Raw genomic sequence first — 18,809 nt, 5'->3', positions numbered from 1 at the left:
TATTATTGAAAGAATGACAACCTGTGTCGCCTTCTTCTGTCAAACACGACAATAAAAAAAACCTAAAACACCTAACACTGTGTCATTGACTTATTGGTTTCTGAATCCTATCTATGAAAAAGTGATATCTTCAGTCAGAACCTTGCTGACTCCACAGGAGCAAATGACGCTGTGCACCTGCATGTATGACAGTATTATCTGGATAATAAAAAACCCAAACGCCTTTGAACAACACTGAGTCATTAGGTACCCCATATCAATGCTGTTTTATTATGTTTTGTTCAGGTTTTTTTTTTTTGTGTGTGCTTAGGATCCTCCGCCGATGATCAACATGTTCTTTGAAACCTGTATATATTTTGACAAAACCCTGAGGGTTTCAATCACTCGAACTATGTTTTATTGTAACAATAAACGTGATTCTGTACACCCTGGGAGTGTGTGATCTTGTGTGATATACAATGAAATATATATATATATATATATATATATATATATATAATGAAAACCAATGGACAATAGTGACAATAGCGATGGGTTTATTTCACAGTTAAAACAACACTTTGCTTAGCACGTTCTCCCTCAGTCAGGTCCGTTGCAGTGGTAGTCCTTGACAGTCCTCGTCACTCTTTGGTTATGTTGTGGATTGTTCACAGGTGGAACTGGTCCACTGTGACCCTGCGCGTTTACATTTCGGTGTATCAATCCTTTGGGAAACAGGTGTCAAAGTCTTGCGGAGCCTCATGACAATAAACAAAGTGGGACTAGTGATGCAGTACATGTTTCCTATGGCCGTGCAGACATTAAGCACCACGTATCTAATCTCCTCATATTCGACGTCCCTATATTTGACACGTTGTCGGTAATATATGGCACTTACGATCCAGGGTATCCAGCAGCATATGAACAACGTAACTGTGAGGAAGGGCAGCACTTGAGCTCTTCTCAGATTCGCACCAAAGGAATTGCGGTTTAAGTGCTTTCTCACAGTGTACACTATCATACCGTTGCAGTAAACGAGCACAAGTATGGGTATGAAGAAACACATGGTTGTCCTGGTCCAGAAGGTGGCAAGCTGGTAACGATGAGGCATATCATTGAAACACATCACGTTGTCCTTGGATACGGGACGAACGGTGTAATAGCATATGTCCACAAGAGCAGAGAGTGTAGGCACACAGGCGCACAGTCGACACACAAGCCTCCTCCTGTCAGAACTGTGTCTCTTCGGGACCAGGCCCTTGAGTGTTGACCTGTTGTTCACCACCTTCATGTATCTTTCGATGTTGATGTAGGCCATGAGAAATATGCCGTACTGGAAACTGAACTGTGGGGACACAAAAAAACAAAAACAAAACAAATCTCTTTAGATGAGCTGAAAGGCAGGCGTGTGTTTGAGTATGTGTTTACGGTATTTTAGAGTGGTAGTACTCACTGTCATCACTCCTGTCATCAGTTTGCACACCAGGTAGCCAAACACCCAGCCCTTCACGAGAATCATCTGAGTGACCCACACAGGCAAAGTCAGCAAAGTGGCCATGTTACAGACTCCCAGATGTGAAAAGAACACGTCGAGATCACGGACACGCCTAGCTGAGTCCTTACGAGAGATCATGATTATCATGTACATGTTGACAACCAAGCCTGTGATCATAACGAGTCCATGAAGAAGAGGGATGTAAAAGGTGCGGCTGTATTCGTAGAGATAGTGATGCGAACCTGACGGGTAGTTCGTACTAGTGAAGAGCGTAGAATTGGTGAATGTAGCATTTTCAAATGTTACATGGGTGGTGGAGAGTTGCTCCATACCGATCTGCGTGGTGACACAGGCTGCTGACAACCTTTGCAGCAACAACACAGAGACTTTAAGTACGCTCTGTGTGTGTCCCCAGCTTCCCAACCGCTGTAGTCGGGTCCAATACAGGGATTAGTCCAGCCATCGAGGTTTTGGTCCAACTGCTATAGTCGGGTCCAATACAGGGAAAAGGTCTGGTCATCGAACCAAACCATTGCTGTATATAATACCATCATATTGACAGGGTATCTAATCCTTCAAACACTTTGGGGTTTGTTTGTTTTTTGTTTTTTTTTTGCGTCAGCAACAGTCTCACTTTCAGAAATGGAGAATTACCAGAAAGGCTCCATTATTGGCCGAGGCGCATACGGAACTGTGTACAAAGTCACGTGTCTGAAGACTGGAAAGGCGTTTGCTCTGAAATGTCACAACTCCCCTGTGGTAGAGGATGAAGACATTGTAGAGAACGATTCAACAATTGGTGTAGAGGATGCGACCGTGAGAGAACTCTCCTGTCTCAGTGCACCGAGGGGTCACAACCCCCCTGTGGTAGAGGATGAAGACATTGTAGAGAACGATTCAACAATTGGCGTAGAGGATGCGACCGTGAGAGAACTCTCCTGTCTCAGTGCACTGAGGGGTCACCCCAATGTGATTCAGATACACGATCTTTTCATTGACGGTGAGAATATCGCCATGCTCATGCCCTACGTTCCCTACACCTTGACAGTGATTCACAATGGACATGGTCTGAAAGTCTACTACGACCTTGGTAAAGCAGTACAGGTGATTCCGTTGAGTTTTGTGGCTCACTTTTCCGTTCAGGTGGCCAATGCCCTGTCTTACATGCACGGGCGTAATATAATACACAGGGACTTGACACCTCGTAATGTGCTGCTGACAGAAGATCTGACCGTTAAGGTGGCAGACATGGGCCTCTCGAGACAATCCTCCAAACGGATGAGTCCAAATGTGGTAACGGAGCCCTACAGAGCCCCAGAACTGTTTGGTGACGCCCCAGACACCAGTCGGAAAGATTACACTTGTGCCATAGACATGTGGAGTCTGGGGGTGATGATAGCAGACGCGATGGAAGGAAAGGTTGTCTTCGCGGAGCGTGATAATGACAGTGGAACTGTGTCCACGTACGACATCATTGTAAAGACTTTGTGTCCAAGAAACCATGTTAGTGCACCAGTCACTTCCTGGGACATTGACGATGTAATGCCCAACGTGATGGAGTGTACTCTAGTGAGAAGAATCGTCCTTCAATTACTGACTTTCCGTGAGAATGAGAGACTCCTGGCCCATGAGCTGCTGCAAGACCAAGAATGGGTGCAGGCTGCTCATATGACCGAGGAAGACAAAAATATGGTCATACACCAGATTCAGCAACAACAACGACGACGACAAGCGAGCAAGCGATTCTAGTCAAACAACACCAGGACTGCATAGAAATGGTTCATTGTATTCACATTTATTTTGTACATTATTCATTGTACAATGATGCATGTATGTTTACAATACCAACAAAAATAAACATTGTATATCCTCACAATAACTGTGGTATATCTGCTTGCAGGACAGGCTGTCTGCTATTCAAACACGATTGTATGAATCAGCATCGTCATTGCAATGACTATCATGACACTGTAGGGTTTGAAAGTATTCCCAGTAGACCTCCACGATTTTTCAAGTTCGTCCATCATCCTCACGATGTCTTGTATATCTAGAGAGAGAGAGAGAGAGAGAGAGAGAGAGAGATGTGATTGTAATAAAAAGCTACATAGTATCATGATGAAACTGACCAAAAAACGCACAACGTACCTTCACTCACGTTGACCAGGCCTGCGCCCGTTTCGACACTATCCAGCTCCTTGAGATCCGGTACTCTAATGGGTTGTCTGGTTGTCGTTGTAGTTGTCGTTGTAGTTGTCGTTGTAGTTGCTGCGGCAGTAGGAAGTGTGGATGTAGCAACTTGAACATCTGAGCAGCTTGCGTTGACCTCTCCGTGTCTCTGATACATGTAATACTGCCAGGACGATGCATCAGCTCCAATTCCAATTCCAGATCCACGAAATGTTGTCCCGTTGTCAACCAGGAAACAGCAGGAACCCAGACTTTGTTCTTTGCTCATAGTGTCATTCCACACTTCGTTTAAACTCCACATTTGCTTATTGTGGTATTGTGCTAGCCTAGAGATTCGAATGACACCCTGGAGCGGGGCAATGACTGCAGCCTTCGTCCCTGTGTCAACCTTGGCAGTGTAGTAAAACATACCACACGTATCACTGTTTACTCTCAAATAGAAAGTCTCCTTTCCAATCCTGTACATGCCTTCGTCTGTACACGTGAGAAAGCGAATGTTGACTTGGTAGCCCAGAGAGTTCATCGTCAGCTCGTATATCTGGTAAATAGCGAACATGGGTTCTCGGTCTTTCTGGAAAAACTGATTAGGACTCTGCAAGTACCCCGGCAGCGTGACAGTGCTACCCACTGTACCAACTATGGTGACCGGTTCAAGTCTTTTCTCCGTGAGACCTTTCGTAACTACGGTGACCGGTTCAATTCTTTCTTTCGTGAGACCTTTCATCCTTGTCAGGGTACAACAATCAACTGTCGCAGCAATGCACAGTAGAGTCATTGTGATAGGAATGTACATCCTCATAGCGCTTGGGTTTACACACTGTGAACCAATTCTGAGTCTCCTCGCAGTGAGTGTTACTTCAGGAGCAGTAGCGCCCTTGTATGTGTGCTGAACCCAGTTTCGTCACCACCCAGCCATGCAAAAATGGCCGATTTGTACAACTGCATAAGCTTGGTCCAACTGCATAAGCTTGGTCCAACTGCATAGGTTTGGTCCAACTGCATAGGTTTGGTCCAACTGATAGGTCTGTTGGTTAACCGTTTTACATGGTCATGAACATGTGTTCGGAGGATAGTTCTAGATGAGTCACTCACTTTTCACGGGATTTTAAGATTTTAACATGTGTATGTAAGTCGAACCAAACAGGGTTTCACATGTCACTCAACCACTGCTGTGTCAATCACAAGATGTTAGTATTCTAAGCAACACATTACACTAATCCCTAAATGCTTTACATTATACACAGTATTCAAATATATATGTTAACAATGTCTTTAGTTTGGTCAGCACAAACTCACTTTTGAGTGAATGATATTCGTGGACTACGTCAAAAATGCCACACGACCCTATAGTGTACTCGCAGTAGGGATTTCTCGGAAAGTCCTCATTAGTCCCTCTTAGATTGAGACGGTAGACATAATGAGCCATCTCGATGTACGTGATATGATCATCCTTGTACAGGAGATACCTGTCTAATCCATTACCTCCCTTCTGAAGAGTTCCCAGGAGATAAACCTGTTTCGAGTCTTTTAATGTCACTGGTATGTAACCATCCAGAGAAGTGTGAGCGACCCGTAGATGTTCAGGGAGCGATGATGTGATCCACTTGTCCGTAAAAGTAGGATTGCAAAAAGATTCTCCGTTCACCATGTACACATTACGGAAACAGTTGAGAAAATGGACTATCACCTCAGGCCTAGCCCCCGTGATCTCGATCAATTGTCTGGGTATGATACTGGAAGACACAAAGAGTACGCTGCGTTGGTTGCACGGGGATGACAGTAGAAGAGGCTTCAGTTTGTCAGTTATGTGCTGTGTGTAGCCATTGACGAGTTGCTCTTGTTCCAAAGGAGTTGTGTACTGTCCTCCGGGTGAGAGGTCTGTGTCTATGTCTGTGTCTGTGTCTGTGTCCGTGTCTGTGTCTTCGTCTAGGTCTAATACTGCACTGTAGCTAAAGTGTTCATTCACCACAGTTGCATTTATAAAAAGGTTATATGCACAAATCTCCTGTTTGCCCCCTCTAATGACAACATAATCCACATACACGTTGTTGTGATAAACCCCTCTTGAATTTGCCATTAGGGTGCTTGAGTCATATTGAGTTGCAGCCTCAGTTGTATCCATGTCCTATCGCTTTTATGATGCCTGAATCTGAATAAATTGGAACCCCCATTGGATGTATCAATGTGTATGTGACAAATCAATGCTACAGTGAACCATCAAGTCGCAAAACTTCTAGAGGGTTACATCTCTGTCAGGGTGGCTTTAGCGTACCTCAACTACAAACAAGAGTCACTACACACACACACACACACACACACACACACACACAGAGAGAGAGTCAGGTTAACACATTCTTTTATTCATCTTCATACACAGTCACAGGTTTTCTTGTAGCATCGCTGCAAAGGTGTGGTAAACTACATAATAAACAACAGTCTTCATGGGATTCCAGATCGTAGACATGTCCTGAGGGTCCCCTTCTGTCAAGACACACTTGAGAGCCTCAGAACAGTTGTCGTTCACTTCAATGTTGGTGTGATACGTTAAACTGTGATCCAAGGTCAAAGTCATTGCCAAATCAAAGTCTCCGTTGTCCATTTCTCTTGGGCCCAAGAACTCCGATATGAACGGGTTCGGAGGCTCTTTCACAATAGCTTTCGCCTTCTCCAGATAATGTACAGATGGTGCCTGTACTTTGTGAATAAGACATTGGAAGCTGTGTTCTCTCCCTGGGCATTTGTGTATCTCAAACAGGGTTTGATCAACTCTCGGAAAGCCTTCGCAGGTCACTGTAATCTTGTATCTGCGGATGTCTGTAAGTCTCACGGTGCACGCAAGTTGAAACCCAGGACATGTCCAGCCCATTCCAGTCAGGTTGGCTAGAAGCTCACGTGTGTCCTTTTCAAGTCTTGTAGCTTCAGCAGCACACAGTCCTGTGAAGTCATCCTGCTGTTTTTTAACCAAGATGTTAGACATGGTGGACGTGTCGGGTTAGGTCGTCTCATAGGAGTGTCAACATGTGCGATTTGGAACTATTTTTATTATTGTTAATATGTCGTGATATATAAAAGGTTTCAATGTAAGCAACCAGACGACAATCAGGCTGTCATAGGCCTTCTCAAAATCTTCATCTATCTGTTCCAACAAGTCACCAGGATTGGTATCTAGAATCAGATACACTCTTCCAAGAGTCGGAGGGGTCAGCGTCGACACCGGTATCCTGGGCGCAAAGCGCTTTAATTGTCTCTGCACACAGCCGACGATGGCTCTTATGCTCACATGTGACACAATAACTGACCTCGCTATCCACCTGCGTACAATCTTGCATGGTAGATGTAAGGCAAATGATGGATATAGACAGTCAAGGGTGTCTATATAGCCAGGGAGGCAAAGATGGAGGGATGTTTGTGAAGGTTGACAATATGAGCTATGGTTGGAAGAATTGCTCCATGGTCACGTTCTTGACAAATACGAGTCCTGTTGGTGACACAACAGAAATATAAATCACATCATCACAAAAAAAAACGAGTCCAACAACACGTTCATATATACAATCTCCAACAAAGTTCCACTTTGTGTTTATTTTCACAATGTTATCATATACACTTACAAACACAAAGGTGTACATTTGACAAGTGTGAATAAAAGCGTGCAGACATGAAGAGATATCAAAAACATGGTTTGTCAATATTACATAATCTCTGTGTGTACATTTCATAGGGAGGGGTGTTAGAACAACACCCACGGTTAGATACATTTCCAGTGTTTCACATATCAATATAGAAAACCGTTATCCCTTTTGTTGAGGACACATTTACTGTATATATTGGTTGTACAAAACCTACAACTACTCCTACAGCCACTTGACCATGACCACAGGTCATATCTAAATGAAACTATAAACCGCTGTGTTGGTACATATCTGTGCAGATCCATAACTGTCCTCGTCGTAGTCCCTAAACTCACCAACGATGTCAATACAATGCTGGTCTACACTGTCACCGTCAAACTCTTCACCATGAGGGCAAGTGAATATAGTCTTGGCAAGCTTGCGATTGAATGTGTAGTCTGTATCATGGATGACCAGACGTTTTACGTATTTAGGGGTGACACTTACCATCCCACTCTTCGAAGCTAGCACAGTTATCACGTCAACCACACTAGAACCGTCGGAGGGTTTACAATCTAAGACTATAGCCAGGGACCGGTCTGTTGGTGTCGCGTACTGAACTTTAAACCACCGAGACAGATAAACCACCATCTCTCTAAACTCCAAGCCTGTGGTAATGTTTTTCAAATCTTTATGGACAAGTGGAAATACCTCAGTCTGCCCTGCTGATGACACAGCCGAACACCACATAGCCAAGATGATCTGTCTTTTCAACACAAAACAGCTCCAGTGAAATCGGTATGAACCAAGGGATACGTTGAACAATTTAGGCAAGTAGTCATCAGGACCAATCATCTTTTCCGTGTTGGGCAGCGGACAGGTTCCCACCAGAATGTGATCCCAGAAACCCGGAACGTGAGGGATGCAGACATATCTGTAGGCCGTCTCTTCTGGCATTCGTGCGTTTGCCCAATACGTGAAGGACATCTCATCTCTCGCGGTGATGAGGTGGCTGAACACTGCATGGAGAAGCAACAACAGTTTCAATTGCCAAGTTGATAGATGAATAATGTATAGCTTGGAAAATAGAATAAAAATTACACGTACCGCTTTGCAGACTCTCAAGAGAAGGCCCAACGTTGGTGTCCAAGATACTCCGAGCGAATCTGCTGACATTGTCATCTGTCCTGAAACGGTCGGTTGGATCACGTTCGAGCTCCCACACTCCTATGTTCGCCATATCAGGATAATTAGCAAACCTGCTGACTGTGGTGTTGATGGTGCCGCGTTGAGACACTACACTGTGTACCTTGCATCCTCTGTGCGCGTGGTAACATATTGTGCAGATTACACAACCACATACACATTGGATGGGTTTGTTGAACTGAATCAAGAATTCTTGACAGATAACCGCTCTGTTGAAGGTTGTCTTACAGGTGGCACACAAGAGCGACTGCTTTATCAGAGCCAGCAGAGTATCGCTGAACGTGATGTTTTCACCATGGCTCTCCAAGCTGTGCCGTGGAGTGAGAGTGTGGGGGGCTTCTGGGTGTGTTACAGCTACTACAGCTTCGGTTGGGAATTGGAATATTGAATGCTGTAGTACAGGTGTAACTGGCTGGAAGATGTCGCAACTTACACCCTGACACTGCTGAGGCTGTGGTGGTGGTGGTGGTGGTGGTGGTGGTAGTTGTGGTTGCAGGAATACCAGTTGCTGAGATTGTAGAGGGTCACGGTGATGTATTGGTAGCTGCTGCTGCTGGGGTGTCAGAGGTAATTGGTGCTGTGTTTCAGCAGGCACTTGCTGGTGGGACGTTAGATGTCGAGGTGTTGAAGGTACTTGTGGGTGATGGTCTTCTACTCGAAAAGTTCGGGTCGAGGAGTCTTGTGACACGTCTTGTGACGCGTACTCACAGGTCTGCTCTGCAGGAAACAGGTTAACGTAGCCAGACGCAGACACGTCTCCATAATCGTATATCGATTTAGGCTGGCATATAGGGACTGTCGTGGGAATAGTGAACACGCTTGCAGCATGCGTGTCTGAACTGGACTGGAAATTCCATAGTCTCTCATTGCACTCACTTACATCGATGAAACTCTCCTGGTGAGTGTCTCTGTTACTGTAAGATAAAAAAGGAAGGAACATTGTCAGTAAAGCACCACAAGGTATAGCTTCTACCAGTATAATTAGAAACACAATGATGATGATGATGATGATGATGATGATATACACATACCACTCTGGCAAAGATGCAAGACTTGTGGATGCAATCACAGGTTCAGCATATCCAGGTGTATCGGTACACATTTCACACACCGGTGCAGCTTGGGACTCTGGCTCAGGTGTACGTTGGGACATGGTATTACACTCCTCAGTTTCAGCAGGGGCACCCTCCTTCTCGTCACACTGGGACTCAAGTAGTTTAACACAGGCAGCGCTGGTCTCAGCATAGTCAGCCTCCACCTCACTATACTGGGACACGAGCTCAGTTGATGCAACAATGGTCACAGACGCAATGTCTGTTGTTGAGACATCCCTTGACTCTTGTTTAGCACAGGCAGCGCTGGTCTCGGCAGAGGCCTCATCTGTGTTACACCGGGTGAACTTCCTTTCAGCTGGCACTGTACACACTTCATGGTCGGCGGAGGTTCTGTTGTCTCCAGCTGCACTCTTTGAGCTACTGCGTCTGATTATGAATGAATGAATGAATGAATGAATGAATGAATTAATGTTATTTCGAACATGTATATAAAGAAATAAATGTATGTAGCTATTTGTACATACAAAAGAAAGAAAGAAAATAAGAAATTAAAAAAGTAAAATAAAATACAGAGCAGGTCGCTCTTTGATGAAACTGCAGCAGTGCATACAGGAGAAAGACTGAAACTAAAGTATCGATCTCATTCCACTCAAGGAGTGGGAGAAGTACAACACTTTTTAAAAAATAAATAAAAATTCCCACCCCTTTTTAACTACTCTTCAGTTTGTAGCTACACGAATAACCTAACTACATAATACACCTATATATATATATATACCATATATACCCTTCATGAATATCCATATAAATATATAATCACAATAATATATACTACATACCCATCTTTGTAAATCCTTATCTTTGGGGCAGAGGCCTCATCTGTCTTGTACCTGGACTTCTTCTCAGCTGGGACTTTAGACACGTCGTAGTCAGCGGAGCCTCTGTTGTCTCCAGCTGCAGTCTTTGAGCCACTGCGTCTGATTATGAATGAATGAATGAATGAATGAATTTTATTTCGAACATGTATATAAAGAAATAAATGTATGTAGCTATTTGTACATACAAAAGAAAGAAAGAAAATAAGAAATTAAAAAAGTAAAAATAAAATACAGAGCTAAGACATTACAAAACACTGCACATAGTGGTGGGCGATACTGCATGATTTGGTATCGATCCGATACCAAGTAAATACAGGGCCAGTATCGCCGATACCCATACCGACACCGATACTTTTTAAATTATTAAGTTGGATGCATCATCAAATTGCTAAATCTGAATGAATTTTCATGACTTTTTAGTGTTTTTGGATTATTAATTAGTTAAAACCCAGGACAGACTGCGGGTAAAGTTTATAGGTCAATAGAAAATACATTATCATAACAAAAGTTTTTGTTCAGAAACAATAGAACAGTAACAAAAACAATTTTTCCCCATAAAGTGTCATGTCTGGATTTGTTTCTTAAATAAACAAAGTGCACAAAATGATCTACTACCCTTTTAGAGAACGGTAGTAGATAATTATCTTTTCTTTTTTGTTTTCGTCCACATGATTTTTTATATGCTTGTATGAATTTGTGGGGTCACCACTGTATCTTAGAGCCTTTTTGCAGATCATGCCCTCCTCCTGCTCCGTGTGTGTGTGTGTGTGTGTGTGTGTGTGTGTGTGTGTGTGTGTGTGTGTGTGCTGCTGGCTGCTTGCGTGTTTGCCTGAGTCACGTGACGGTACATCATCAAATCACAAGAGGGGGGAGGTGGAGCAAAGTGTGCCTGCTGTGAGGACTTACTCAGACAGACACAGACAGCCAGGTCGCCTCTTTGATGAAACTGCAGCAGTGCATACAGGAGAAAGACTGAAACTAAAGTATCGATCTCATTCCACTCAAGGAGTGGGAGAAGTACAACACTTTTTAAAAAATAAATAAAAATTCCCATCCCTTTTTAACTACTCTTCAGTTTGTAGCTACACGAATAACCTAACTACATAATACACCTATATATATATATATATATATACCATATATACCCTTCATGAATATCCATATAAATATATAATCACAATAATATATACTACATACCCATCTTTGTAAATCCTTATCTTTGGGGCAGAGGCCTCATCTGTCTTGTACCTGGACTTCTTCTCAGCTGGGACTTTAGACACGTCGTAGTCAGCGGAGCCTCTGTTGTCTCCAGCTGCAGTCTTTGAGCCACTGCGTCTGATTGTCTTTGGGGAAGAGACAGGCCTTGGCTCTTGTTCAACACTGGCAGCGTCGGCAGAGGCTCTGTTGTCTCGGGTTGCACTCTTTGAGCTAATGCTTCCGATTGCCTTTGGGGCAGAGGTCACATTGACAATATACACTTCTTCATCATTGTCAGAGTTGCTACTGGAGTCGCTGCTGGAGTCACTGCTGCTGTCGCTGCTGCTGTTGCTGTTGCTGTCACTGTCACTGCTGCTGCTGTTGGTGTTACTGTCGTTCTTCCAGGCTCTCTTTTTTTTATTACAGGTTGAGGGAGGGGTAGCCTTGGACGACTGCACTCTGGACGTACTGTGCTTGTGTAAAGCACCTGTGTCTTGTCTACCAAGCTTTGCTGTTGGAACGCTACCTGTGTCACTGTGAATTTGATCACCGGAGACTTTGGCTCTCACCACACCAATAACTGAGCTGTCTGATTCTGTCCTTCTCTTACGGTTTACACAAGTCTTAGTAATCTCTTGACTATAATTACCAACAGTCCATCTAAGACTTGTAGATTGGGATCTGTTGCCACTGTCATGCTGCCTGGCTCTCTCATCGGTCTTACGGTACTTACTTTTACTAGAGGACACTGTCAATTCTTGAGGTTCTTCAGATATCCGACGTTTTCCACTTCCAGTAGCATGGCACACTGGTGTTTTGTAACCAATGTTCTTCCAGAGTGGACCTTGTTCAGACCCGTGTCTGTCAACCCGAGATTGACATCGATAGGTTCCTCTTCCTCTTCCTCTTCCTCTGCCATAAGGACCCTCGGGGTGTCTCGGGTGGCCAATGTTATGAGCAACCACATACTGTTCTTGGTACGCTCTATTGTCAAACCTTTTATTACTTTCCCCACACCACCGTCTTTGTTCCATTTTGCGCACAGGAGATGGTGTAGATTCTCTCAGTTCTGTATCAGGTTGATGCAATTGCTTGTATTTAGGATGATGTCCACGTACGATCCCAGTTTTGTTTTGTCCTTTGACCTTGCCTTTGTCTTCTTCATAGCAGCTCATATTCTCAGTCCAGAGTCTAAGTTACACTGACTTTACTGTCTGTGTAACTTCACTTATATTAAGCAGAGACTCCTCCTAAGAATTTCAAGTCTCAACAGACACACACACACACACACACACACACACACACATTTCCATAACAGTATAGACTTGCAGCAGTACCTGCTGGATGACATCATTTTAATTGGATCAAATAGTACCGGATTGATAAGTCCGAGTCAATTGGACCGAAAAGCACTGGTTGGATGATTTGAGCCTCGTTATGGTTCATGACACACACACACACACACGCACGCACACACACACACTGTCTGCGAGAACTACCAACAGGTGTTGTTTCCATAGGAGATACACTCTACTGGGCAAAGGTTCCCGTAGGTGTGTGTGTGTGTGTCTGTGTGTGTGTGAGGGAGAGAGAGAGAGAGAGAGAGAGAGAGAGAGAGAGAGAGAGAGCTAAGCTTGTGAGAAACCACAATGGAGGAAGAGGGGGGTGTCAGACTTTGCGGGCGCGGCAACATACCACCACTGCCCCCAGTCATACTAACTGTCATGTTGCTGGTAAGTTGGTAAATTGAAATTTTCTGAAGTAATCCATTTGAGGATTATAGTGTTGAAGTTTTGTCACACCAAATGTCTGTGCATATAGTACTGTGTAAAGTGTGTACACACACACCCACACAGAAACATGTCCTCACAATTGATGTCTTATTTTATTTTCTTCAATTTTTACTCTATTTATATATGTATATATTAACTCATGAAGTGTATTTGTGTTCCGTTTAATTGACTCTTTGCGCTTTAGCAACACAGTCTCTGTGACATTCATGCAAATAAAGTAAATTTGAATTGAGAGTGAGAGAGACAGAGAGACAGAGAGAGCTGACACATAGATTTAATGACAATGACAATGACATTGTTGATCATGTTAACAATATGCTGAGCCTTAGACAGATTTGTATTATGTTCGCATTTGAAGTTGTTATGGAATGCAATGTGAATAAAATAAAAAAGTACGGTGTGATTTCTTCATTATACACCAGTAGACACCACATGGATATACAAGAGTCTAAGGAGGAAGTCAAAGGAGGAAGCTACATAAAACCCGAGAGAGAGAGAGAGAGAGAGAGAGAGAGAGAGAGTCAGATGTCACTGCATGTCACACATTAAGAAATATTTCAATGTAAAGACTGAAAGACTCATTTATTTCTGTTCCCTTTTGCTACACTTCTGCCGCGGCAGATCTGCATATGCGTGCCACGATCCGCAAGTGTAGAAAAAAGTCATCTGTGACTTTACCATTTCCATAACAGTACAGCCGTGCAAATGCAGGCAGTACCTGCTGGATGACATCATTTTAATTGGATCAAATAGTACCGGATTGATAAGTCCGAGTCAATTGGACCGAAAAGCACTGGTTGGATGATTTGAGCCTCGTTATGGTTCATGACACACACACACACACACACACACACACACACACACACACACACACACACACTTTGCTTTGCTGTCTAATTAGCAGGGGAATACATCACTGCATGTCACACATGAAGAAATGCTTCAAATTTAACCCTCATGTTGTGTTCATTTCATGTTAAACAATTTTGTGTTCCCGGTCAAAAATGACCGTTCCATTAAAACTCATCATAAAAACTCTAATAATACATATATTATCACTACTTGTTGTGTTAGATTTTTTTATCAACTTAAGTTCTTGTGAACATTACAAGTTTTGAACTTCTTTTTGTTATTTATGCCCTCTATGCCTCATTGATCTGAGCGGGTACATCTTGAATTTGAGTTCTAAAAAACACAATTTCTGGATTATTTTGACTATAAGAAATAATCAGATGAAACATAGTATACTGTTTATCACAGACTACTTTGGGTCAAAGATACCATGGACATTTGTTTTGAAACCATTTAATATTTTTATACAGTTACATAAAATAACACCTGTGTGGTGATCAAAAATATAATCAAGAGCTGCATTTACTGTATATCAATCTGCCATGGTGCTGCCACACAGTGCACTGAACAATGAGCAGGGCCTCAAAAAAGCCTTATATACCAAAGCTACGAGAAAAGTTCAATGTTATTGAAAGTTTGTTGCAACTGTCTGCGAGAACTACCAACAGGTGTTCTTCCCATAGGAGAGACACTCTACTGGGCAAAGGTTCCCGTAGGTGTGTGTGTGTGTGTCTGTGTGTGTGTGAGGGAGAGAGAGAGAGAGAGAGAGAGAGAGAGAGAGAGAGAAAGACAGAGAGAGTGTGTGCACGTGTCCATCTGACAAATGAGAATGTGCCTGAGCTCAGTTTTTTTTCCACGGGAAAATTTTTTTTCCCGTGGGATCATTTCCTGTTTGGCAATATGGAGGGGAGTGTGGCCTTGACCTGAGCGCATCGTGTTCTCACACACAGAAATATAATTGCATGATAGCTGCATGAGACATAACACCTGCAGCAGTACATTTACTTTGTTAGCAAGATTATATTTTCCACAAACTATAGACAGTGTGAACAATTTCAAAATAATGGACAAGAGAAAGACGTTTGAGTTGCAACATTATTTTCAAAAAGATACAAACCTCTTGTAAGTAAAATGAAAAAAAGACAATTGCGATTACTTACATGATACTATGAGTTTTATAGCAAAAATGTATAATGTTCCAATATATTGGAAAAGACGGGAGACACACACACACACACACACACACACACACACACACACACACACACAGAGAGAGAGAGAGATCACACACACACACACACACACACACACACACACAGAGTTTGCATTGCAACAGGAAATGCCCTCCCCCATGTAGAGAGAATGGAAAAGACAGAGTTTCGAGGGACCAGGACTTTAGTATTGAGTTATTCTGGTAACGTGTGAGGAGGAAAGAGAAAACTGACAGACTCCGTGTTGAAGGACAGACGGGACGGTAACATTGACTCAAATATCCTTTTATTTTACTTGTTGAGTAGTTTTGGGACCACAACGAAAAAGTATAATACATCGGGAATGGTACATTATTTTGGTTTGGTTTGATTTAGATTGCATTAAGGTGTTTGTGGGCCCAGAGTGTGTGTTTAAGTAACGTTGAAGTTGATAAATTGAGATTTTCTGAAGTAATCCATTTGAGGATGTGTTAAAAACAGTGTTAAAAGTTTTTTGTCTGTGTATATAATACAATGTAAAATTTTTCTTTAAAAAAAAGGAATAATTTATTTATAGTATTTCCTGGAAAAAAAGGGGACAGTAATATTTTAATTTCATTTTTTTGTTATATTGGAAAAGGTGGGAGAGAGAGACAAATACAAAAGTATTTGCAAATGTGTATTAATGTCTCTGTACGTATTTAGATATGTGTGTTCGTGTTGACATTTGTATGTATGTGTTCAGATCTGTGTGTCCGTGTTTACGTTATTTTGGTTTGGGTATATATTTAGGTGTAGGATTTAGATTGTATTAAGGTGTGTGTTTAGTGAGGGTTTTTTTTTTTGCCCTTAAACGTGTCAAGTGAATAAGGAATTAAGGTGTTTGTGGGCCCAGAAAGTGTATTTAAGTAACTGTGAAGTTGATAAAGTGAAATTTAGATTAACTTTATCATTGTTAAGTGAGACATTGGAGCATGCATGCAATCATCTTCTGATGATTGTATGCCCTGAGCTCAGGCTCACAACCTCACGCTGCCTGGCTGCTGTTGAGAGGCAGATCACAATGGATTCTCGATTGTTTGCTGTCAGTTAGGTTCATGTTTTAGCAGAATGTGAACAAAATATGAACTTTTAGTTACAGTAAGTTTAGGGTAACGATCATCTGTTAGTGTCACCCCAATACATCGGGAATGGTACATTATTTTGGTTTGGTTTGATTTAGATTGCATTAAGGTGTTTGTGGGCCCAGAGTGTGTGTTTAAGTAACGTTGAAGTTGATAAATTGAGATTTTCTGAAGTAATCCATTTGAGGATGTGTTAAAAACAGTGTTAAAAGTTTTTTGTCTGTGTATATAATACAATGTAAAATTTTTCTTTAAAAAAAAGGAATAATTTATTTATAGTATTTCCTGGAAAAAAAGGGGACAGTAATATTTTAATTTCATTTTTTTGTTATATTGGAAAAGGTGGGAGAGAGAGACAAATACAAAAGTATTTGCAAATGTGTATTAATGTCTCTGTACGTATTTAGATATGTGTGTTCGTGTTGACATTTGTATGTATGTGTTCAGATCTGTGTGTCCGTGTTTACGTTATTTTGGTTTGGGTATATATTTAGGTGTAGGATTTAGATTGTATTAAGGTGTGTGTTTAGTGAGGGGTTTTTTTTTGCCCTTAAACGTGTCAAGTGAATAAGGAATTAAGGTGTTTGTGGGCCCAGAAAGTGTATTTAAGTAACTGTGAAGTTGATAAAGTGAAATTTAGATTAACTTTATCATTGTTAAGTGAGACATTGGAGCATGCATGCAATCATCTTCTGATGATTGTATGCCCTGAGCTCAGGCTCACAACCTCACGCTGCCTGGCTGTTGTTGAGAGGCAGATCACAATGGATTCTCGATTGTTTGCTGTCAGTTAGGTTCATGTTTTAGCAGAATGTGAACAAAATATGAACTTTTAGTTACAGTAAGTTTAGGGTAACGATCATCTGTTAGTGTCACCCCAATACATCGGGAATGGTACATTATTTTGGTTTGGTTTGATTTAGATTGCATTAAGGTGTTTGTGGGCCCAGAGTGTGTGTTTAAGTAACGTTGAAGTTGATAAATTGAGATTTTCTGAAGTAATCCATTTGAGGATGTGTTAAAAACAGTGTTAAAAGTTTTTTGTCTGTGTATATAATACAATGTAAAATTTTTCTTTAAAAAAAAGGAATAATTTATTTATAGTATTTCCTGGAAAAAAAGGGGACAGTAATATTTTAATTTCATTTTTTTGTTATATTGGAAAAGGTGGGAGAGAGAGACAAATACAAAAGTATTTGCAAATGTGTATTAATGTCTCTGTACGTATTTAGATATGTGTGTTCGTGTTGACATTTGTATGTATGTGTTCAGATCTGTGTGTCCGTGTTTACGTTATTTTGGTTTGGGTATATATTTAGGTGTAGGATTTAGATTGTATTAAGGTGTGTGTTTAGTGAGGGGTTTTTTTTTGCCCTTAAACGTGTCAAGTGAATAAGGAATTAAGGTGTTTGTGGGCCCAGAAAGTGTATTTAAGTAACTGTGAAGTTGATAAAGTGAAATTTAGATTAACTTTATCATTGTTAAGTGAGACATTGGAGCATGCATGCAATCATCTTCTGATGATTGTATGCCCTGAGCTCAGGCTCACAACCTCACGCTGCCTGGCTGTTGTTGAGAGGCAGATCACAATGGATTCTCGATTGTTTGCTGTCAGTTAGGTTCATGTTTTAGCAGAATGTGAACAAAATATGAACTTTTAGTTACAGTAAGTTTAGGGTAACGATCATCTGTTAGTGTCACCCCAATAGTGACACGCTCAATGTGTAGATTGTACTGCTACAGCAGCCAGGCAGCGTCAGTTCAGGGCAAAGGAAAATGACAGACAAATCTTTTCTACACTTGCGGATCGCGACACTGAACACACACACACACACAGATCTGAATACCCACACAAAGATCTGAATACACACACACAGTTTGAGATGCACATTTGCAAATAGTTTTGCAACAATTAGAACTCCATACCTCCCACACAAAGGAGGAAGCTACATAAAACCCGAGAGAGATATAGAGAGTCAGATGTCACTGCATGTCACACATTAAGAAATGTTTCAATGTAAAGACTAAGACTCATTTATTTCTGTTTATTGATACTGTCATTTTTCTCATTATTACTTATTGTTCTATTACTGTTTATTATTTTAAACATGCACACGAACACACAGATAATTATTGTCTTATTTTATTTTTCTTAAATTTTACTCTATTTATTTATATTAACTTATGAAGTGTATTTTTGTCCTGTTTAATTGACTCTGCGGCGGGTGCTTGTGTACTTGTG

At 41.7% G+C, this 18,809-nt stretch overlaps 1 protein-coding gene across 1 annotated transcript; it reads left to right on the top strand.

Moving 5' to 3' along the window:
- Positions 1-2,116: 2,116 nt before the first annotated feature.
- On the top strand, positions 2,117-3,223 carry LOC311254098 (cyclin-dependent kinase 2-like; the record flags this gene model as incomplete). Its single annotated transcript, XM_084384505.1, has 1 exon — positions 2,117-3,223. The coding sequence occupies one exon, from the start codon at positions 2,117-2,119 to the stop codon at positions 3,221-3,223; it is 1,107 nt and encodes a 368-aa protein (XP_084240631.1).
- Between the last annotated feature and the right edge of the window lie 15,586 nt (positions 3,224-18,809).

Source organism: Pagrus pagrus, assembly GCF_965226575.1.
Source record: "Pagrus pagrus genome assembly, contig: HAP1_SCAFFOLD_318, whole genome shotgun sequence".
NCBI lineage: Eukaryota > Metazoa > Chordata > Actinopteri > Spariformes > Sparidae > Pagrus > Pagrus pagrus.
Note: the sequence above shows the minus strand (reverse complement) of the source record. Positions and strands in the feature narration are given on the sequence as shown.